The sequence below is a fragment of the Bactrocera oleae genome, chromosome 3 (genome assembly GCF_042242935.1).
Source record: "Bactrocera oleae isolate idBacOlea1 chromosome 3, idBacOlea1, whole genome shotgun sequence".
Classification (NCBI taxonomy): domain Eukaryota; kingdom Metazoa; phylum Arthropoda; class Insecta; order Diptera; family Tephritidae; genus Bactrocera; species Bactrocera oleae.
The window spans coordinates 3,350,522-3,375,398 of record NC_091537.1 but is presented as its reverse complement, the minus strand read 5'-3'; the positions used below and the strand labels follow the sequence as shown (position 1 = coordinate 3,375,398).

At 35.5% G+C, this 24,877-nt stretch overlaps 1 protein-coding gene across 2 annotated transcripts; it reads left to right on the top strand.

The window, feature by feature from the left end:
• Nucleotides 1-4,382: 4,382 nt before the first annotated feature.
• bdl (borderless) lies at nt 4,383-23,888 on the top strand. 2 transcript variants are annotated; one of them, XM_036369293.2, is made up of 9 exons: nt 4,383-4,533; nt 6,228-6,990; nt 17,817-18,039; nt 18,390-18,674; nt 18,946-19,094; nt 19,940-20,200; nt 21,565-21,793; nt 22,723-22,929; nt 22,992-23,888. In XM_036369293.2, exons 2-9 carry the CDS (start codon nt 6,562-6,564, stop codon nt 23,495-23,497), a joined length of 2,289 nt encoding a protein of 762 aa, XP_036225186.2. In that variant the 5' UTR covers nt 4,383-4,533; nt 6,228-6,561; the 3' UTR covers nt 23,498-23,888. The 2 variants fall into 2 exon arrangements, with proteins under 2 accessions (XP_036225186.2, XP_036225187.2); XM_036369294.2 differs by lacking the exon at nt 4,383-4,533 and adding an exon at nt 5,155-5,276.
• The last annotated feature ends 989 nt before the right edge of the window (nt 23,889-24,877 follow it).

The window sequence follows — 24,877 nt, the reverse complement described above, 5'->3', positions numbered from 1 at the left end:
GATAAATGGCACCTTTTGTTGACACGTACTTTCTCTTTGTACGACATTTATATCAATATCTTCGCATAAATAGATATGAAAATTGTATGCTTTCGTTTATTTATTTATTGCCAAACAAAAATTGCTTGCTCAAATATACTTGTATAAAAGAAAAGAATAATTATTTGAGCTATTAGTATTTAGTGTACACAGAGCAAGCATAGCCTAAAGTTGCTTCAGATCAACCTCAAAGTGGCATTAATAACACATCGGTTATGGCCCGTACCGAAGCAGTAAGACAACAATTAACTATAAACATCGGAATACAATGTCGAGATCCACAGCAAAGCTTCACCAGTGCCTACAGCACATTTGCGGAGATCAAGTGGATTATATACACACTGACCGCCATCGGTTTATTGCCATTTTACACGATAGTCAACGATTTTGAAATCGGCCCAACTTATCGCAAGCGTCTCATCACTGCCCTATACACGACCGCCGTGCGTACACTGTGCATTCTGCTGGCCATCGGTAGTACATACCTGCTATTTTCACCCATCTGCGGATACAGTTTCCACATTTTCGGCGGTGTGGACAATGTGAACATCGCTTTGCACATAATGCTAAGCATTCTCTGCTTCGTAACCATTACGTTGGGTTGCGCGTGGAAATCGCACGACTTTCAAAAGATTGTCAACAAGTTACTGCTAATCGATCAACAACTCCAAGCCTGTACGAGTATCGAGACACCCATACAGAATAATTGCGCCTTTTATAGGCGCTATTTGGTACTGCTGTGCATCTTCATAGCACTAATGTTTCAGATTATCTATTTTAGTAAAAATATTCCCACGTCAAGTCTTTTAACACTTGCGTTCTATTTAATAGAGAACACCATCAGTAATTGTTTTGTAATTTTCATAGCGGTTATATGCCATCTACTGACAATGCGTTTTCGGTATCTCAACGAATTCGCAAAGTCCTTCGCTATTAAAGAGAAGACACAGACCCGGTGTTCTAGCAAGTCATTAAATCCAAAAGTTTTCTATGTAATTCTCACAGAAGAGCGGCAGCATTCAGAACTAGCAGAGAATCCTTTCGACAGTGCCAGCTCCTTTATATATCGCACACACTACGATCTGCTTAGGATCTACAAACAGCTCAACAACTATGTTGGCCCGGCTCTGTTGGTGTACTTCGTATATATATTCTATAAGGCATCGGCGCTTATATATATTATGGCATCGATTGCTAAAGAAATGCCCAGGGTCAAGTTCATCATATGGCACATTGCCTCACTATATTTGCACATTAGCATTATAACGTTAGTCTCACGCTGCTGCAGCGCGCTGACCAAGGAAGTAGGTTATGTTCACAAAAAAAAAATTGTATTTTGTAAGTCAAATAAAAAGATTGTTTTCATACGAAATTTACAGGCGCATCAAATGTCTGCAATATTGTCCAGTATTTATGGACGTAACGAAAAGTGCCGGAAAGTTGTAAGTATTGAATTTGAATAGAAAATAGATTTTTTTAATTTGGTTTTTTATATTATTATTTATTATATTTGATCTTTATTACTTTATTATTATTTTAACCCTATTTTATTTATTTTTTATTTTATTTCATTTTATTTATTAATTTTTTATTTTCTTATATTATTATATTATATTATATTTTATTTTATCAAATGTTATTTTATTTTATTTTAATATATATTATTTTATTTTATTTATTTTTTTATTATATTTTTTTTATTTTATTTTATTTTTTTTTTGTTTCGTTTGATTTTATCTTATTTTATTTTATTTAGTTTAATTTAATTTTATTTAATTTGTTTTATTTCATTTTATTTTATTTCATTTTATTTTATTTTATTTAGTTTCATTTTATTTTAATTTATTTTATTTTATTTATTTTAATTTTTTTTTTTTAATTTTTTAAATTTTATTTTATTTTTATATATATATTTAGTAGTTTTTTCCACCACATTTTATGCTTAATAAACTGGCATTTTCAGACTGATAAGTTTTTAACCACAAATCTTAAGCTGGATATACAATTTACCGCCTGCAAACTATTTACAATTGACAACTCCACACTTTTTAAGGTAAAATTAGTTAATATAAAATACAACAGTAAATATATATGGTATATAGATATTTTATCTTTCTACAATAGTTGTCTTGCTCAGTATTAACGTATCTTGCTATTTTGAGACAGTTCAAACAACTGGAAGACAAGTCGCGATCATAAACAAATATTGTTGCTATATATTATAACACGGATTGGTAAGCACTTACCATTTTTCGGTTAATAATACCAATATAATGTGATCAGATTGTGAATTGCAAAATAAAGAAATTATTCTCAATACAATATCGTATTGTTATTCAAAATACCGGTTAACTGTTATTTTCTATTGGCAGTACATCTTTAGCGTTAGATTCTTTTCGAAATTCTAGAAGAAAGCTTACCTACTTTATCCTAATTATCTCACGTCGTATATCTGATAATCTGTGTTTTTGTTTTTGTAACAGTTTATTGCACTCCGTTTAAGGTGAAATATGGAAGTGACTTCAACACTGACCCCCAACGATAAGCAAGCGGCAAGTCTTATCGCTCGGTGTCAAGCGCAAAAACATTAAAATATTGTCATTAAAAATTTAAAAAAATACAAATTTTTTGTTAATAATTAATAACACAGACATTTATATTGTGCTCAGAACAGACAAAAACGGTTTATTTGATGTAAATATTACATTTAATGTATGAACTGTCGTAATGTATGTGCTTCAGACAAGCAAATTGACAACGCCCGCGCCGGCATTTATATATAGGTACATATATATAGACTAACCAATTTGTACTATGTTGTTGATCAAGGCACCGTGTAAAGCCATGTGTAATATGCGCATGATGTTCACTACTACTTGGTCTTCTTGAGTATCTAAATTTAGCGCTTGAGAATTGCAGTGAACAACATAGCATTATGCTTCCCTGCATGAAATCGCGCATAATCATAACAGCTAAGCCTTACGAAGAACTATTTAATGCCTGAGGTTGTATTTTTCTTTAACAGGTGACTAAAACATAAAATTACTCTTAAGACCATTAGCACTTAAGAAAGTGGTAACGCAAACGAAAGCAGAGAGCACGCAGATTTAGAAATGCTTATAATGCATTGTAAAACAATGGAGTTTTGTTATATTATACGACGTATTTATAAATTTCTTAAAAATATAAGAGTAAATATTCATTAAAAGTTTATTCATTAAAAGTTTATTCATTAAAAGTTTACTGGCGATACTTTCCGTCTAGTTTTTCCTACAGGGTACCACTATAAGCAACGCGGTTAGACAATTTTCCTTAATTAAATTATGGCAGTCACGGCGTACTCAATTATAATTAAGCCATAATTTTCAGTGTCTTAATAGTTCTATCTGTTTTTGCACTCACTTGATTACAAACACTAATTTATATATTTATGATTATTATGGAATGCATAAAGCGCGCATTCTTGCCTATTTCGGATTTCTGGGAAAATATGCTGCAATGGTATGCCTCAAGTATTGGACCACAATCTTACCAATTTGAATAATAAAAGTCAATCGTACTCGTATCCTTAAGTCAAGAGCACTCTTAGTCTCGCTCTCTCTCTTTTAGTATCTTTGTGAGAAGCTGAAAATTTATGCAGAGAATTTAAGCACATAACTGTCAAACTAAGAGCTGCAGTGTGATAGAAAATGGACAGATTTTTAAAGATCTAAATCAAATTATTGAAAAAAATGTATATCTTGAATATTAATAATTAATTATTTATGTGAAATCTATAAAATTTTTGTGTTATGTTGCTCTCCTGCTCTGAGTGATGTTTGACCTTTTAGCAGGTTTTTACGTGAAAAGTTCAACAACTAAGAGATTTCAAGTGCGTTCTAAAGAGGTTAAGGGTTAAGGTTGTTGTCTTCCAATTCGCACCAAGCACTTCTCTAATTATTTTGAAGTTAACTGTCATGGACGTGCTCAAGCAGCAAATTGTGCGTGACCTTATGACATCAATTAATAATTTCAAAGCGTTGCTGGTGCTGACACCAAATTAACGCCTTTAAGAATTGCCGCTACTGATTAAAGTCAGTCCCTTTACGCGATATTACAACCACAGCTAAAATATGTTATTGAATTCTCACACGCTCACTGCTCTCACTCACTTACAATCACTTTAACGCTCTCACAGCTAAACGCCAACGCAAAGCTCATCAAAGCACGGCAGACGGCGAAATGCGCATTGCAACACTGCGATGCGTCGATCTTCATTATGAGGTTTGCAAATAATTCCGCGGTAGACAAATGTATTCTAAATATGTGTACTAACTACGAAGCTTCCGCTTGGCTCAGCTCCGCTCAGTATATGGATCATCACTAGTAGCGCGCACAGTCAGTCGCAGTTCTTCGATCAACGCAAGCACTACGCAAATAACGGTTACTCGCTTAGTATCTAACGGTTTGGTGGCATCATATAGAAAAAAGGAAATAAGATCCTACAATTTTTAGGTTAGTGTTCATATGTCTATGCATTTAGTGCGGCAAGTGCACTTGAGTGTTTGTTCGTGGCAGGCAGTGTAGCAATGATCCGCGACGTCATATGTGCAACATCTGTGATGGCGCTGACTGCGATGTAAATCACGAAAAATCGCGACTAATTTAAACTCAATTGACCCGTTTTATGAATTTAACGCGCCTATCTCGCGCTCGGTCAGTGTTCATGTGTGTCCACAAATTTTTTACTTGCGTGTCGGAAATAAATTCGTTACGCAAAATTGAAATAAAATAACGGCAAACATATAGTTTACGAAAAAAATATATACAAATTAAATGGAATAGAATTTTAGAATTAACGGAGAAGCAAATATCAAGTTTTGGTTTTTTAATATTGCTGCCATCCATGGCAATGCAAACAGAATTTTAATAAAGGCACATACATATGTATATATTTATCATGGAATTCCGCTTGTGAAAGAAATATAAAATATAATGCAACATAGCTTTTTCGCTTAAAAAAATATTTGCAATAATGCTTCTGAGTTATATATTAAAAATATTTTGATTAAATAATTGCATTTTTTTTTTTTAATTTGTAAATATACACTCTTTTTTGTATGTATGTAATTATAGGACATTGCTTTCATTTGTTTATCATAACTGAACAACAGATGCATCACAATGCAAATAAATGAAATTAATCGGGTTTTAAGCCACTGCACACAATATGCAGCAACACACACAAATTATAAAACGTACTAAGTTTATTAGAAACAAAAAATAATAAATTTATAATTTTTTATATTTTTATTAATATTCATATATTTATATTAAAAAATTAGTATTTTTATATGTGACAGCTCTTAACATTTGTCACGATGTATAACAGTTTTTCCAAGCAATTTTGGTTTGTAATGGTTGTTTGAAATAAGGTTATATCTTCCCGTAGTTCGCTTTATCGGATATAATGATCTGTGTATGGTATCTTCGGTTATGCTTATTCAGTGTCAAGATACGAAAATGTGTGGCGCTTTCTATCAATAACTTTCAGCCCATAAACTGAATATATTTCTCACAGTTCTGCCGTCTAAGTCTCTGCTACCAATATTCAAGATATGAAAGTAATTCCTATTAGTATTACTGAGTTAAAATGTTAGCCTCAGTACACTGTCTTCTATTTCAAAATTTTATAACACCCGAACTTTATTATGCCTCTCCACAATAATTGGAGCATATAATTTTCCGGAGAGTATCATCTCTCTATTCGTCAGCGGTGTGTGTCTTAACTTAGCGTAGAATCTTACGCAGCGAAGGGAAATACATATACATACATATATGGCTTACTTTGGAAAGATTAATTAGTCGCAGCATTTAAAAAACTTAAAACAAAAATATACAACATTGCACTGTCGACAAAACTAAGTATTTTCACTAGTTTTACATGCTAGTTCAGCCTTGCCCTACAATATATTGTATTTAGTATAGTTGCTTCTTTTCTTTTCGCAATTCAAGGTTAATATACATTTTTTACACTAAATTCCAACCCAATTTATCAACAATTAACGTACCCATATATTAAACAATTAGTATTATGTGAGCTTATTTTGAAGCTGCGGCTTGAAAACAATAACCAAAAAATCTCATTAAAACGCTGGGGCTTGAAAACAACACAAACCAAATATTATAAAAGTGTTTTTTTTTTGCAGAGGAAATATTTTTGATTTAATTACAATTAACTAAATAACAACAAAAACAACGATACACAAGAAAGTATCAAAAAATGTGAGAAGAGTACTACTAAGCGCTGCCAAATGCTCATTTGATTAAAGAGTGCACATAATAAAGACGCATAAAGAGACACTAAAGACGATACCTACATTCCTTAATAAGAATTCAAGTAATAAAAGAAACAAAAAACATAAAGTAAATAACTCAATAACAAAGTATAAGCGAGGCAAGAAATCCGTGCCGTCTCTTCGTCACTGCCATTGCCATCGGTCGCGCGTCAACTATGTAGGGGAAAAGGCAACGCCGAGTGAAATGACAAACCGCAAAAAAGACACGACGTGCAAGAATTCTACAACAAAAACAAGTGCAACAATAAGAGTTACAATGTCAACGGCTTCGTCCGCAAGTGAAACAGACGCTACAATAATGAACAGTTGGTTATGCAATAACAATAACGCTGACGCCGCGTCAAGGCAGCAAAACAAAAACAATCAAAATGACACAAACAAAACGTATAATAACAACAAACCGGCGAGAGCGCCGCCTTGCCGCCCCGCCGTAGCCGCGCTCGCTCTGGCGCTGCTCTTCTTGATTAACATATCCTGTGCGTCGTGCGCGCGCGATCATCTGCACAAGCAGACACATCTGGAGGCGAAGGTTGGCTCGCATGTGGTATTCAATTGCGCCATTAACTTTCCGTACGACGTGCCCATCGAGTACTTGGTCATCTGGAGCAAAGAGGTAAGCTAATACAACTGTAACGAGCGTACTAATTAAAATCGTGTTTTTGTTTGTAGAGCAGACTTTTAGTATCTAATACTACAGTAGATCATTTGCGAGTGCAACTAAAAGGAAAGTCATATATTATGTGTTTGATTAAGTTTGAGGTTTTGATTTAACTCGCCACAAATAATTATATTTGCTATCTTTTGCGTTTGTTATTATTATTTATGTTTAATCGTTTAGTGGATACTTTGATCTATAAGCGTTAGCTGTTTTTCTTATGCAGAAAAAATAAAAATTGAAAGCCGGAAATACAGATATTCTTGTAAAAGCATTTCTTTTAAGTAGTAATTTTGTACAAACTCACCATCAGGCTAGAATAAAGCAAGATCCTAAATTCTGAGAGATTTATAGTTTGTTACTGAAGGAACCTTTTTGTAATTTTTGAAGGCGTAGCAGGCATATAGGTAACATAGTTAGGTATAAAAAATTCATTGGAGATTTTTCGCTGAAGTTTTTTCGTATAAAATATTTATAAATTGTAACCTGCATAACCTACTGAAGGTTATAGCGTAGCTCCGGCAACATGAAAATGTATTGCAGTCAGAAAAAAATTACTTCTAAAAGAGATATATCAACTTAAGTAAGTAGGTATACTAACTCTCATATCCACACTTAACTTTCTCGTTTAGGGGCCGCGGCCCTACAATAAAAAATATTTTTATTGCTTCCTTCGGTGTCTTGTTTAAAAAATGCTTCATTACCAAATCTGACTCTATATAAAGTCCGCCTCACTGAGTTAGCCCTATGTACTTAAGCAATTACTTGTCATCGATACATTAACGATAAACATAAGTTTATGAACCAAACAAGCTTGGAACTCAAATCAATTTATTTTTAATGCTAAACTCGACACGAAACACTAAGCACTAAAAGCTCTAATAGAAAAGCAAGCATGCAGAGCAGTTTAATTGATTAGCAAAAAATTTAATTGATACGCTAACGGTGTGGCAATCCACTAAACTAATATGCAAATTGCATAAATTTACGCTTTCGACTGTGCGGCGCAGTGTTATATAAGCATGAAGGCATATGCAAATATTTGCGCAGCTTTCTATTTTTACAATTGATGTGCTATACATTTTTTTAACTAACTATTTGTTTATGCATATGCTATACTAGCAAACACATACATACAGACAGACAGCATATTCTTGTAGACTATATGGTATACTTGTATTAGACTTATTTGTGTGGAAATGTGTGGCATCAATCATTCGTTCCTTCGGTGTGACAATTTAATTAAAATCTGACATATTGATAATGCAATACACCATTTTACAGTTATAACGCCAATCAACAAGTGCCGTTAGTGTTGATTGAACACCTATATACATTTCTAGTATAGCATTTATGACCGTGGGAAAGTCCAATACAGCCGCTGTAAAGGCTAAAGGCTAAATTTTTATATGCAGTATTCACAGTTATTTAACAAACAGCTGTTTGTTTATTTCTACATGTAATTACGATTATGAATGATTATTGACAATGTAATTACTTTCAATTTAGTAATTTGTGGCACTTCAGAGCTGTAAGTATTTCGACTAAAGCTATGAATTACAGATGGCAACCAATGAAGATTCGCTATAATCAACAAAACATGTGCATACACATTGCATGAGTCAGTTAGTCAGTTATTCGGAATAAGTTTTAGGTTATGCTGCTATATCCTAGAAGTTACTCATACGCCATGTACTCGTACATATTATTATGGCATATCGGAGTAGTGTATGTAATAAAAATAAAACAGTTCAATAATTTTGATGTCCATTTCTAACATCTCAAAAAAAAACTAGAACATTAACTTCGGCCGACCGAAGCTATAATACCCCTCACACATGCATTTTTATAGCATGAAAGGGTATAAAAAGATCTTTGTATTGATTTTGATCGAATACATTGAATGCCAGTTATGTGCTAGAATGGTCTGAAATCTGCAGTTACAACAAATGAACAGCCTTTTAGTAAGAAAAAAACGACTGCTAAATTTCACATTGATATCACAAAAACTAAGGGATATACAGGTAGAGGGACATGGCTAAATGGACTCAACTCGTCACGCTGACCATTTATACCTTTATATGCTTTACAGAATCTTAAATCTTTTATTTATATTGTTACAAACTTCGTGGTAAACTCAATATACCCTAATCAGGGTATAAAAATATACGAAAAATCATTTCATTAGCCATATGGGTGATAATCCGGGGTAAAGTATTTGTATTCCTAAATGTTACTCATACGCTATGTGCACTTTACTATGGGATATGTATGTATATAAAAGTTATACGTATGAAACTATTTATATATGAATTTTTAAAGCAGTCGGACTGCTGTATTTAATATAAAAAATTATAATAATAAAATTTTGCCTAACAGTTCCAGAATTTTGATGTCCTTTTCTACCCTTTCAAAGGAAAAATTATCCATATCACTCCCTTCGGCACAAGTGGAAGTTCTCTCGACTTATATGAAACCCTGTATAATACACCACAGCAAATCACGTCACTTTCGTACCAACCAATTTCTGCTTAAAACTCACTTTCATTTGAAATGAACTCTTTAGTAGCCAGTTCTCCCTTTCCTTCTGTCTATATTTTCCGCTGAATAGCGTTAATCACAACACGCCCAGGCCGGCGATCATTTTGAAAGCGTTTATTAGCCAGTAACTGGCATCAGTTCACTTTTTGTGCTGCGTTTTGGTCAATATGGGTCATGATGTCATCTAGCGTCGAACCGACAAATCAACAACCGAACGCCGCACGGCCGCCAACGCTGCTGACAGTTACCTCAACTGACGCGCGGGCAGCCTCAGCGGATTAAAGCGCGAGCGACTGCATTGTGCGTACACTGCCAACACACGCATACACACACACACACTCACACATGCATGAAATTGTGGAAAAAGTGTAAGTTGTAAAAACATGTACGTTGTGGGCGATGGGTGTGTGGGGAAATGGCAGTGGAAAAAATTAATCGTCAATTGGCAGCGGAATCAATGAACCGACGTGCGAATATCGACACTTTGTGAAATGTGGAGCACTCGAATTGGTTTTACTTTTGTGCTCGCAGGCACAAGCTGTACGTAAGTGCATACGTGTGTGCCGTTACGTGCTCGCGTAGGTGTGTGAAAATGGTTTTCACAGTTTTTATACTTGTGTATGGTATGTAGTTAAGTTTCGTTCGCTCGTGTGTGTGTGCCACTTAATATCGCATTCATTTTTTCGTTGCTGTCATGCATCTGCGGCAAATTTAATGATTTTTTGTTTAATTTAATCCACTAATTGGAATGAATTCAGCAACAATTGCTAAGCGCTCTTATTTATTTATTTCTATTTTATTGGCAGCACAGGTCATTGGGTGAAAATACATATTGATATATGTATTATATATGTACAGTATTGGTTTACAAAAAAAAACAATTTACGAAAACTGAATTATTTTTCGACATTAATGCGTAAATAATGCCAGCGAAAGTAGTTGAATCTGTCTGCCAAATTCCGCCGATTAATATAAATATTTGAGGAAACAGAAAGCGTTTCGAAATATGGCTGGTTTTCGACACTTTCTAGAAATGTGAAGAGAAAGCGTGAAATATATATTATAAATTCGCAATAGCGCTAGATTACGCACGAAAGTATGAAAGAAGTGGGGGGAGTAGTTGGTGGAGAGCATGCGTCAACTGTTAAGTAAATATGGATGTATGAAAGCATGTCCGATTTAGAGGACTGTTAACAAAAAATATGCGTCAGCTCGCAAGGAATCAGCTTACCGGAACACCTAATAAATCAATTCTGTTTTGTAAAAGGTTAAAGCACACCTTCAACAAGTTGGATCCAAGTAAATCTTTTCAAACCATCCTATATCATGGGAATTGACCTGCTGTTCCCACACAGCTTTCTTTCTTGAAGAACAGTAAACTTTCTTGAAGAACAGTAAAAACATGAATGTCTTGTGAAAAACATGCTAGCAATTGAGAAGTAATTTCTCTCTCTAATATATATATATTTTATAAGTCCCCTTTTGAGACTGGCCAAAAGGCAAGATTGGGAATGTGTGGACAACGAGCCGACTTTTTGAGAGCTCATAAAAATTTTGCAAACTATTCATAAATTTGCATACGCTGTCAACATTGTGTTAGTTCCGTCCTCTGTTATCACCAGCTGTTACCATATTAACTATTTCCAGAGCTCTCAGAAACTTGATTTAATTCGGACGACTCTTCAAATCCATAGTATGAAAGTATTTTCATGTTCATGAAATGATGTTCTTAAATCAAATTGCTGAGAGCTCTGAAAGTAGTTAATACAGTCACAGATGGTGATAACAGCGGAAGGAATCAATGCCACGCCCATATAAAAAGAAAAAAATTGATCTTTCATTTGAAAGACTTAAAAAATTTTCTCGAAGCAGTTGAAGCACCCAAGAAGAGATTTTTTTGTTACACATCTACTAAAAAAATTATATTATTTCTCTTCTTAAGTTTTTTTTTTTTTTGGTTTCACATCTACCAAAAAAATAATATCATTGCTCTTCTTGAGTGCTTCAACCGCTTCGATTTTTGAAGGCTTCCAAATAGAAGCACTAAGAACTTGATTGTATCGATTTAGTGTCAAAGAAGTCGATATCATCAACTAGTAATTAAGCAAACAATTACAGTTAGCAAACGAAATTAAGGTTTTAATGCTTAATAAACTTTAAGTGCCACGATTGACCGATTTCGGATTTTGAAAACGTATAAAGAACAGAAAATAACGTAGAAATGCCAACTTAAACAAACGCTAGTACTCTCAGATTGCAACATAATGGCAACGCCCCTCAAAAGTAAGAAGACAGTTTGTTGGGACGCTCACAAGAAATTTGTAGCGAATTCTGTAAAAAAGATCTAACAAACACCAACGTTAGACACGGCGTTAATAAAAGTATTTGTTGTTATATTTATATCTGCAATCTGCCTCTGCCTACAAACCGCAGGCACTTTGACGTGCTGACATTGCCACTGATACGATTTACGAACGGCAATCAAACCGCATTTCACTCACATATCATCAGCTCCATCCATCAATGCTTCGCAGTCGCTAACAAGTATTGGAAAAACACACGCTTGTCTAAAGATAAACGTTAATTATTTTAAAATTACAATAAATACATATATTGCTAAGCATTAGCAGTTTTTTCATAAATAAATAATTATTTCTCTGTTTACCACTTCATTGTTGCAATTCTAAACGGCTACCGTATTTATGTGTCAATGCCTGTTGAAACGTTGTACATGCTTTATAGTAAATTTTTGTTGTTGTTGTGCTGCTGGTTAGCTCTGTGTCAGTCATTTAATAGTCTAAACATCTGTCACTTGTGAGCAACTAGGTAAATACTTGTATGTAGCTGTGTGTGTGTGTGTGTGTGAGTATGCATTGCACAAATACAACAACTCATTCACAGCTGTCAGAATTTGATATGCCTTTTGTTGGCAACTAATTTCTTTAAATTGCAAAATTTTTATTTACACATTTATTGGCATAAATTAATGACAATCATTACATGTCACTGCTCATGACGTAATCCATTAACTAAACGTAAAGCAAAGTGTTTATATGCATGTATGTGCGATTATGCGCATTTGTAAGCAAAACATTATTGCTCACTATTTGCATACTAATCATTTTCGACTTAATGCATTTTTAATGGAAAATGATACGGTAATTGATACGCGGAACATATTTACTGCGAAACCTCTGGCCATGTAAGGAATAGTAGATTAGCTGCATTACAACAACAAAACTGTTTAAAATACAAGTAAGGTGGCGGTGATTCGCAGAATTTGCTATATTCCGGGACTGCGTGGCACAGATTTCTTATGCTTAACATTTCTAATGAATAAAATAGTACAGTTTCATAGCAATCAGCTAATAGGTAGGCTGCCATCGATTTTCCAGTGAAATCTCGCATAGTAATAAATCTTCTGCCTCAGTAAATAAAATTTCTAAGCACTAAAAGGGTTTTAGATTAATCCTCAGTTCTAAATTGCCTAAAAAATTATTTGAAAAAAGTTTTAAATGATCTTGGAAAAAATGTCTTTTTATGTAGTGTTTTTTGTGTCATCAAAGAAAACTTTTTATCAGCAAGCGCAAATTTCAAATAATTGACGCACCCTTTATATATTATATTATATGTATTATAAAGTGGAACCATTTTGACGTTTAAACAAAAGCTCTCTATCTTTTATATATTTTTATTCATTAAGTTCGAAAATAGCGAATAAATACCACACATATGCATATAAAACAATGCTCTCTGTGCTGAAAGGCTGCTCAAATAAAGTATATACAAGTATATATATATATATATATATATATATATATATTATATAATAGAAGCAGGTAATATATATTTTATTGAATAATAAATACAATGGTATTATATAATGAGCACAAAAGCGAATTAAAAGTGCTTATCTGCTTTGCCATGTGACAATGCCTGTCAATTTTAATATCGAAAATTAATTAAGTTGTCCTTAAAAGTGCCGGAGTATGTCACACGCGGCAACAGGCATGTAAAACCACAAACAATTTCACACACGAAATTAATACGGTAAATGGAATGAAAAAATATGCAAATTATATGCGCAACTATGACAAGCGAGGCAAAAGGACGAGCAGAATATATGCAACGCTTATCGAAAGGGTATTTTTTAGATTACGAATTATAGTAGAGCGATAACTGTCAAACCATCTGTCAAAGTGAACATATGTGTTTGACACTTATACTTAGTGTATGTTGGCAAATTATTAGGTGGAAAAAATCGTAAAAATGTCTTTCCAAAACTCGTGCTTACAACAGCCGAACATTGACCTTCACTCTAAATTTTCCTCGCTAATGCATATTATTTGAGAGTACATAAAAGTAAGCATTCCTTTATGCTCATAATTATCTCGTATGTATTTATGCAAAATCGCATGCAATTTTCTAATTTTTAGTTGGCGCTGCTTTAGCATTGTTGTTTTTTTTATGTTTGGCTTGCAATGTGCGCATATATTCGCAGCAGCAGCTTTAGTAGCTATTAGCCATTTCACGGTCAAATTAAGCGCACATATCACTCATATGTGTTAGTGTGAACGTTGCCTTATTCGCACATATGCATGTGTGTATGCTGATGCAGGCAGTAGGTACTACTAAGGTCAATTTGATCGCTTTTGCGTTATCAACTAATTCAATTTTTCTGCTCATATACAAAATATGCGAGTGCATACGGCTGTATGTAAATCTGTGACGAACTTTGGGTGCACACGAAAATGACCGGATAAATCAAGTTATGATTCTAATTTGTTTGATTATGTTGATAAATGTGTTCTTTATTGCAATGCGAGCATAGAAACACTTACCATTTGCTCACAGTTGGGTGCTCATGCTCTTATGATATGCTTTGAGGCTTTTGAAAAAAGACTTGTCCGAAAGTAACCAGTAGGCAACTAGTTGAAAAATTGGCACAATAAGGAAAAGCGAGCAAGTACTTTTTTATTATTTTAAAAAAATAAAATGATATTAAAAAGATCTCCAACAAATGATTACTGAGAAGTTTAGCAATATACTCCAATTCGCATTCATATAATAATATAATTATTTTTACCTTCCCGGTCAAGTATCATAATTAAGAGCTCGTTGGGCGCAAATAGAGTTCTTAGTATAAAAAAAAGTTTTTTGCAAAAAATGGTCATATTCAAAAGTTCCTCTAACAGCCAATATTCTCAAATTTTTTATAAATGTATTAACTTCTGGAAATTATTAGCATGATTTACTCATTTTGCTACATTACTGCAGTTTTGGTTGCAATAACTTATTTTTGTGTTTTAATTTAATAGTGTAATAGTTTCTAGCTGCTGGTTTTTCCGCTGGGTTGCAACGGCAATTATTAACTCGTGCAATTTGTTTTTTGTCTTTCGTTTTTACAAAAAAAGCGCAACTAAGTCAATTGTATTCGAGCAATAAACAAATTTATATCAAATTTGAAAGTGTCCGGATTTTGTGAAGCAAATCTTGAATTCGAATTGGTTCCGCTTTCTCGAAAAGAATTTAAATGCCAACAGACGTCCAAAGGGGACTACTAAATACGAAAACTTCGAGCAATCCACAAATGAATTTGGTAAACCATAAATTGAGGCAAAGCAATATAACTGACACTCTACAGAAATCAAAGAAACGCGTTGGACATACATTGCTTGAAAATGTCTTTTTTATACCCTGAACAGAATATATTAAATATGACACGAAGTTTCTAACATCCAAAAGCAAACGAAACGTCGGAGACATTTTTCGCAAGTCCTGTAAGTAATCAAATCAATGTCGAAGTAGAAGAAGAACTGGGCTTCGAATCGCATTACAAACTCCTTGCCTACCCGGAGATTGAGAGACTAACGTATATTTTGAGGCAAAACACCAGGTACTACAATGCAATAATGAAGTAGAAAGTTGGAAGATGCTGAACAATAAAATCCAAATTTTTCTTAAACAAAAAAAAAAGTATTTTCTGTGAAAATATACGAAATTTTCAGCCCTCCTGTGACTGCCCTAACTAAATTATTAGAGAATAATGCCATTTTTTAACTACAATGCTGCCTAACTACTTGAACATTGCTTGCTGAGTACCTCAAAAGTTAATTAGAAACGTTTTCCGTTATTACAAAATCTCATCTTTAACTCAATCCTCTGCTAAAAAAGCAATTTATGGCCCAAAATGTGCCTTTCTAGCCACCAACAGTATTCCAATCTTTTAACTGCCAGTCAACATCAAGGCCGCGATAATAACTGCTGATTCATCTTGCTCATTTTTCGCAACAAAAAGAAAACCATTTTATGGTCTGTTAAGTTTTTCAACGCCTCGTCGCACAGGCGCTCAGTCAAGCCAACTCTTCAGGTTCAGCCGCATAATTGATACGCGTGCCAACAGTTTATTGCTGCGCTCTTCTTGTTGTCCCATCCAAAGTAACGCAGTGATTGCATATTTTAAAATTTAGTATACAGACTTCACCCCTTCACCGCGTACTATGCACGCGTTCGCAAAACCCGAAATAAAATGCGTGCGAATCGCCCTTTTGTTATGTACATTCCTCATTGATGGATCACGCGTGTGTGCAGAGAATGGTGATAAAAAACATGCAAAGCCAAAAATATGCAAAAAGTGCACGCCTCTACTGTTTCACTTGATAACACAACGGTCACATTCAATGTCAGGCTAATATTTCCGCGCGGCCATCGATGGAGGCAGACACGCCGGCGAAGTCAAAGCGAACACACCGACATTCATTGAATATTAGCACAATCACAAGAACACTGCGCTTTGCTTTGTTGCATACTGTTTGCTACTGCTTTGTTGTCACAATGCGTCAATGTTACTCATACGCCCCTGCCATTGCTGCGGCACTGCGGGCGGTCAATTGAATTAGTGAATAAGCAGGCAGAACAAACAAAAGCAGTGACAGTTGGATAATACACAAGTGGATGGTATGTAATGGCGGCAGCCAGCGTGTGTGTAGACAAACAGCATAGTGGAGGCCAACGAAATTTCCATAATGCCCAATCACTATGTGAAATAGACTCACGACTTTGATACCGTTGCACGCAGAGCTCATACGCACTCAGATGACCACATGTAGGTATATATATACCACATGTCTCTATATATTACGTACATATAGTAGTAATTAATAAGCAATGCCACGTGCTGGTTTACGCTTTTCTAGCGAAAACATAAATGTTAAAATAGGCACAGGCTCTTATATGCCACTTTTCTATCGGCTAAACCGCCTTTGTACTTCAAAAATTTCTCGACTACCAAAAAAGGTGAGTTGCCTACGAAAACAGCACAAAATTGTTGGTTATGTATGCAAATACGCTATTTCATATAAAAGAAATTCATTGAAAAAATAAGGAATGAGCTAATTCGCCTCTTTTGGAAAATCAGTCTCCAAAACTTTCAAATACATTTTGTCCAAGAAAACCTTCGAATAAAATCCCAAATTTAACTGCCACGCCAATTAAATTGAAAAAAATGTTTTCCCAGATTGGCACCACCTTTTGTATGGTCGTGTGATGTTTGATCTCCATAGCTCAATTAATGTGGGACGTTAAGTCTTCGAAAACTTGCCTCAAGCAACGTCCATTCTCTGTTACTGACAACAAGATCGAAATAATTAAAGGAAAAGTGCTTGAAAGTCGTCATAGTGGCATCAGAGTGAAAGCACAGGATCTCAACATCTAATGAAACGACACAACACATTTTGGTTAATGTTTTGGGTATAAAGCGTGTCAATGCTAGACTCATTCCAAAATACCTGAATATTTGGCAAAAAGGACGTCGATTAGAGGTCAGCTTGATAGCTGAGAACTCTACATTCATAAAACGCATCATTACTGGTGAAGAGACGTGGGTTTTTAAATAAGACGTCGAAACTTTACAAAAATCTAGCGAATAGCGCTGCTGAAATGAGCCGAAATTGATGCCGATCTCAGCCAAATTGGATCAAGCGTTATCATATTATTATTCGCTGAGGAACCTATTTCACAGCTAATTTTCAAGGCGATAGTGTTAAGTTTTTTCCGCAGTTTGGGTAAAATTTTATCAGATGGTATGTCACTCATAGTTCGCTATCTATTTCTGATCATTTTTACTTATATAACGCTGTATCCGTGCAACTTGTTGCAAGTGCACAAGTATTTTAGCAAAATACACTTGCGTTGAATTTAATATTCAATTTTTATATTTCTTTCTTCCACTTCTTTTTTTGCAGAACAAGAAGATTTTCACCTGGTATGAGGGTGAGTCCATCGCCAGTGAGCTCTTCAATGGACGCTTAAATCTGGTCACCAATCATCCGGAATATGGCAAAGCATCTGTTAATCTCACCGCCATACGTGAGTCCGACCAGGGCTGGTATCACTGCCAAATCATCTTCCCCAATCGTACGCCAAGCGTGCGCAATAACGGCACACTATTCCACCTAGCCGTGCAAGGTGAGTATTGGAAAGAGCAAAAACGACAAAATACTAACAATAACAACAACAATATAATGCAAATAGAAGTCGCAAAAGAAATCCAATCATGAAATACAAATAAAGTTTAATCACTTAAAATAAAGAATGCTTTCACAGAGTAAATGCAATGGACTGTATACAGGGTTGCAACTGCTGAGTTGACCATTGCAAATATATAAGTATTTCTAATGATATTGCAACAAAGACAGTCTGTGCATTACTTCGCATTACAAACTAAATACTGAGCATATGCCAGCAGCCGTTCCCTCATTCACTACTCACGCAATTCACCTTTGACCTTTTAATCTTTTGCTTTCGCACACAAACAGGTGGCTCGCTCATAAAAATACCGCCAGTGAATCAAACGATTATGGAGGGTCAGACAGCATTCTTCCATTGTGTAATGAAATATCCCGAAACATCGACCATTGGCTGGTTCAAGGATGGCACGCCACTAGAGGATGTACAGGATCTAATGCGCCGCTGTCACACTGGACCCGATGGCAGTCTCAGCATCGATCCGACAATGATGAGCGATTTGGGCGAGTACGAGTGCCGTGTCAATAACACAGAGGGCGAATTTCAATTTGCCAAAGCATTCCTTAACATACAATGTGAGTATGACTTGTGATATGTGAAATCATATGCCTGAGTTGTAGCATGTAGAGAGGTATGTATGTACCATAAGAGCGCCTTCAGAGCAGCAGAGGCCGCGGTGCACGCTCGCCTAAAATGACAGTGGACCAAAGCTTCAACTAAGTTGCTTGTGTCAGTCAATCCATGTATGAATTTTTGTGCACGTGTGTGTGTGTGTGTGTGTGGTGACTCTGTATGTTGCATAGTTTACACAGTCATTGTCATTGCTTACGTTGCATTGCTTTGCAGATAAGGCCAAAGTGATTTATGCACCGCCGGAGGTATACTTGCCATTCGGACAGCCAGCGGTGCTCGATTGTCATTTTCGCGCCAATCCGCCATTGAAAAATCTGCGCTGGGAAAAGGATGGACTGCTCTTCGACTCGTACAACGTGCCGGTATGTAACTTTTATACAAACATCATGGAAAAAAGTAAATATTTTATATAAAAAAAATTATTATAAAAACTAAAATGCTTTACTATGATGACCGAAAAGCTTAGTGGAATATTCTTTTATTTGATATCAAGAAAAGTATTAAAAAAATTGTTTTTCAGAATATTAATTTGAAAGTGATATACTAACTACTTTTTCCGAAGAGTATTTCATATGATTTTGGGGAACTTACTGAAATACGGTTAATATTAGCCGGAACTTAAAAGCTTCGCAAATATATACTTTGAATTTTTTAATTTTGTTATATCGCCACCTATTACATATATGAAGTAATTTGGTTTGTTCATTACTTACGCTCTGCCAAACCCTTTTTATCCAACTCTTGCGCTTAGGAGAACTTCTATCTTGCACTTAGGAGAAGTTTTTGCCATAAAAAAGCCCGGTAGGTGCCGCCAAAGTCAAATTATACCGCAAAAATATTTTAAAAAATTTATCTTAGAAGTTTCTCAATACTAGATAGAAACTTGAATTCATTTTATAAAATAATAATCGTTCTGACTATAATTATGGATATTAAAATGTATTTTTTAAGGTTAGTTAGAGTCAAGTAATTTTTTAATAATTTGTTATAGTGTAATCATAAGTATAAATAGGAAAAAAAAATTAAAAGAAACTCTATATTTTTTACTTACTCAGTATCTTATTTAACACAAATTTCAACCTTTCATATTTTCAATTCGGCAAACAATATTATTTATGTTTTTATTTTTCTTTAATAATTATTTTTGATAAACTTTCTTATATGATATCTTATATTTCTTCATCTTTTCACACGCTTACTTCCACAGGGCGTTTTCTACAAAAGCAACGGCAGTCTGTATTTCTCCAAAGTGGACGAGAGCACGGCAGGCAGCTACACCTGCACACCCTACAACGACCTGGGCACGGACGGACCATCGCCCATCATTAGTGTAATTGTGTTGCGACCGCCAATATTCACCATAACACCGAAACCCATTTACATACAGAAGTTGGGCGAAACGGCCGAATTGCCATGCGAAGCCATTGACCGAGACGGAAACAATCGGCCGACAATTGTCTGGAGTCGAGTAAGTACAGTCACAATTATGCGCAACTACGTGGGTGCGTGTATACGGCATCATTCACATGCTAACCAGCTGCTGGCCAGTAATTGCACGAACTGCAACCGCAGTTCAAATTTCGGCTATTTGTATGAGTGTCGTTACAAATCCAGATTGGACAAGGCAGCAGTAGTGCAACGAAAAAAAAAATTGGCAGGTGATTAAAGTGCGTAACGGTACTGGTTGGCAGTCGTAGTTGTTGCCACAATGTGGCACAGTTACCAAAGTACAATATAGAAATGTAGTATGTATGTAGTCGGGTAAGGGCCCGGAATGATTGGCTGGTTAAAATTTGATGAAGCGAGCATTCAAACAGATCTACCAGAGCAGTATTTGAGCGAATTGTCAAACTGGCGAGTAGAGGCGCGAAAGCTTTTGTATGGGTGAAATTAGAAAGTGATAAACTTAATGGTTGAACATGGATTTTAGGATAAAAAAATCATAATTAAAAGGGAGTAGAGCATAAAAAATAAAACCCTTTTTAGGAGAGCCTACAAGATTTTTCGAAAAATAAGCAAATATTTAATTTAAATGTACATAAAAGCAAAAGGAGACGTAACTTAACGAAACTTAACGAAACCCACCGTTAGATTTTTGTAAACGGATCAGGTTTAAATCTTGTTTCCGACCAAGAAGTTTCATCTCAGCAGCTGTAATAAGTACAAAGCGCGCTTTATAGGTTATGTTAAAGTATTTTAAAGCATTTTTTTTTTTGCAAATCAAAAACAGCAACAATTAATGGCGCGCTCTTAATTTGCCAATGAACAAGTAGCCAATGAAAAAAATTCTTGCCTTTTGAACGTGTAATTCTTATGATCACGACAATTCTTGAAGTACACTAAAGCTCAAAGTTCACAAAAAGCTTCAGAAAATCAGTGAAAGTGATTTCAGCTGTAAGATCTATAAAAAACTATCCACAATTGTGGTATTTTATAAAATCATTTTTTGAATTGTTGAAGTAGATTCATGATTAATTTTATTTTATTGCATACAAACACAACATTTCACTTAATTAGACTATTGTGAATATTTAAATGCCGCGCAAGAGCGCTGTGCTTTTCGTTGCCACAGCTGGCGCCGAATTCATTATCTATTATAAGCCTATTTACGCACCACAGCTATACACATTTCGGAGGCATTATGTTAAATTCTCCGCACCAAATACCGTTACACACCGCTTTAGCACGGTTGAAACTAGTTTACGCGGCATTTTAATGCCCGAAAATGTATTTATTGTATGAAAATGGAACTAACGGCACCAAATTTTTATTTTTATTTTCGATTTCATACGCACCTCTCTCTCACATCGCCTCTACCCCTACTCTTTGCAGAAAGATGGCAGTCAATTGCCCGACGAGCGTCACTCCGTCAGCGGTGGCAATTTAATCATATCAAATTTGGTCGAAACAGATCGGGGTATGTACGAGTGTTCGGCCACTAATGAAGCGGCGACCATAACTGCCGAAACGGAATTGATGATCGAGAATATTGCACCGCGACCACCCTACAATTTGACGGCGAATAGTACGGAAACAGCGATAACGGTACGCTGGCACCCAGGTGAGTTCAAGCGCTCGCTATAATGCGCGCGTTTTATCTAAGCCACTAAGCTTCCACTGTGCCCAATCAACTCTACACCTCGCTATTGTCACTATTGTTGTTGCGCTTACTTTGTTGTGCTGGTCGGTTGAATGAGTTTGCAGTCATCGGCATGTTTCTGGTTGATTGACCAAAGTTAGCATTGTTTTTGGGGGTTTGCTATTGTTGCAGTTTTTTCGATTTTTGGTAACTTGTTTGTTTACTGATGTTGATGTTTTTGAGGGAATTAGTGAGTAGATTTTGTATTATCTTGTTTTTTATGTAAAAGAAGATTTTTATTTAATAACATGAATAAACATGTCAACATGATATTCTCGTATTATAAAATACATTTAAAATAATACCAGTGATTTTTGGCGGTCGCTCAATATTCGACCTTTGGTCGTGGATCCACAATGAATTGCTGTCAAAGTAATTTAAAGCGTTAAAGTATTATTCAAAGAAGTGAGGAATAAAAATGTCTTTTGCGAGTCTCGGTATTTCCCAAACTGAGGAGAATTTACTAACCGATGTCTAGCAACTTCAACAGAAGGTGGAAACGAACAGTGGCTAGTATTTACCTCAGCTGAATATACGAATGAAGTCTGATTGCAGTTAATCGAAATGTTGATCTCGAAAGAGAGTAGATGCTCTCAGACTACCTCGCATGCTCTCAACTATAGCCTCTATTCTGCCGTCGCTCCAAATGATGACATAGATCGTGCATGCTTTCCATCAGCACAAAAGTATACCGAAGTTGGTTTATTGCTGAAGTGCTCATATATATTATTTATATTCGGAGCTCGACGTTTTCATATAAACACTTCAGTTATTCCTCTATTCACAACACCTAAATTTTCCTTCCATTTGAGCAGCGCTAAATTAAACCTATTTCTACTCCTAATGTACAGGCTACCTGCGTCCCAATCTGGAGTATACAGTGTGGTATCGCCTCACAGAGTCACCAGAGTGGCGCACCATGCGCATACTGCAGAAGAATATTATGGAAGCGACAATACAGAATTTGCAACCAGGACACGAATACGAATTTATGGTACTCAGTCAGGATAAATATGGCGACGGCATGTTCAGCAAAACGCTTCGATTTTCAACGCAGCGTAAGATTTTGAGCACATATTTTATAGAATATTATTTACATTTTTGTACACGACCCCAACAGAATCGAGCATAGCAACGAACGAGGCCAACATGCTGCTGCAGTCAAATCCGCTAGCGAGCAATATTAGCGCTCCCTGGAACCTCACCGCCACGAATAATGTACAAGGTTGGTTGGTGCATTGGCAGGCGCCCAAACGCGGCGCCAAATCGGTGCGCCTCTACACGGTACGCTGGTGGAAGGAGCCCGAACATTTTCTCATCGGCACCATCGAAACCTTTGACAACTTCTATCAGCTGCGCCATCTCAAAGAGGATGCTATCTTCCAAATACAAGTGATAGCCACATCCATCAATGGCGAACAGGTGGCCAGCGATGTGCTCACCATCGAGGTGCCGTCACATCGCAAGACACGCGCCTTGCTCATCGGCAGCACCGTGGGCATTGTTTTTCTGCTATGCGCCTTGGTTGCGTTTTTGTACGTGAAGCGCAGTTGCCTGCGACATTTCTTCGACAGCAGCGACAGCGTTGGCGATGCCAAGGACAGCGAAAAGATGAACAACACCTGAGTATATGAAATCAGCTGGCAATTCCATATGCAAGCGGTCGGCGAGAGCCGTTGAAGCGAACGCGGTAGTTGTGTGTAGGTACGTATGTAGCAGCGATAACGAACGAGCCAAAGCCACAGCCATAGAACCCCTCTCCCTCCTACGAACTAAAGCAACAAGCCATGCAGCGAGCAACAGGCTTTATTTATTTAATTTTCTCTTTTAAATAATATCAAATCAACTAATTGTAATTAAAGAAAACCCTGAAACCATATAAACTGTAAAAATTATGTGAAATTATGAACTCGAATGTAAGACATTAACCCCAAAAAAATGCATCCATATTATATTCTAATTTAAATGTAAAACTAACTACGGTAAAAAAGTTAAAATAAATTACGGAATAAATAAATATGTTCGCTTATTTTTATAGGAGGTGTGGGAATAAATGCTCACTAAAGTACTCAAAAAATTAACTCGAATGAATACTCTCAGCAAAAAAAAAATAAGCAAGAGCGCAAAGTAAGCAGTATGCTCAGACTTTTCCAATAAATCTTAAAGTAAAATTCTGAAAAATCAGGAAGTGGTTTCTTAAGTCTTAGTGGACCTACGAGTACCCAAACAAGGCCGAGTCTATGCGATTTATATCCCAGAAGAGATCTCAACAATCATAAATGTGTATTTTGGGTAACTCTAGACACACTTTTTTTAAGAGAGAAAAATTAAACAAGAAAAAACATTAACTTCGGTTACACCGATGATGATTATTTATATATATACTTTATAAGGTATCCGACATTTCTTTTTGGGTGTTACAAACATCGGGGCAAACTTAATATACCCAGTTCAGTGTATAATAAAGCACCAACTAATGTAAGAAAAACTATCTCTTTGGGCTGATGATTAACTGACTCTAAGAAAATACCCAACGCTTTGATGTTGCTAAATAACGTTTGAGAAACATTTAAAGGGACTCGACAACGATACTAAATAGAATACTTTAAATTACTCTCACCTAACAAATCATAAATTTCAGAGCTTTTTGTGCGTACTGTACATATGGAGCTCTTCTGTGATGAAAGCTTTAAACAACGAAAGCTTTCAGGTTCGAATATTGGCTAAAAGTGAACAAAGACAGCCAAAGTGAAAGTTAGCAGCAGTAGTTTGCACAAAAATTAATTGCTTACAAAATAATAACTTAAATATGAAAATTAAGCAATAAAGTAGTAAATCAACTAGTGTAGCACTAACACTGTATTTAATATACAAACTTTTAAGGTTATAATTATAATTTATTTCGTATTCATTTCAACCTTAAAATAGTGATATTGAACTTTGATGCCAATTTCAGTTCATAGCCACACGTGCCATTAGTCACCACCCACCGAGCTTGGTCAGTTG

Coding starts and splice junctions, on each gene's coding strand:
- bdl (XM_036369293.2), top strand. CDS start 6,562: ATGACAAACCGCAAAAAAGACACGACGTGCAAGAATTCTACAACAAAA. Junction 6,991..17,816: donor TGGTCATCTGGAGCAAAGAG/GTAAGCTAATAC, acceptor CTTTTTTTGCAG/AACAAGAAGATTTTCACCTG. Junction 22,930..22,991: donor GCTTCGATTTTCAACGCAGC/GTAAGATTTTGA, acceptor CGACCCCAACAG/AATCGAGCATAGCAACGAAC.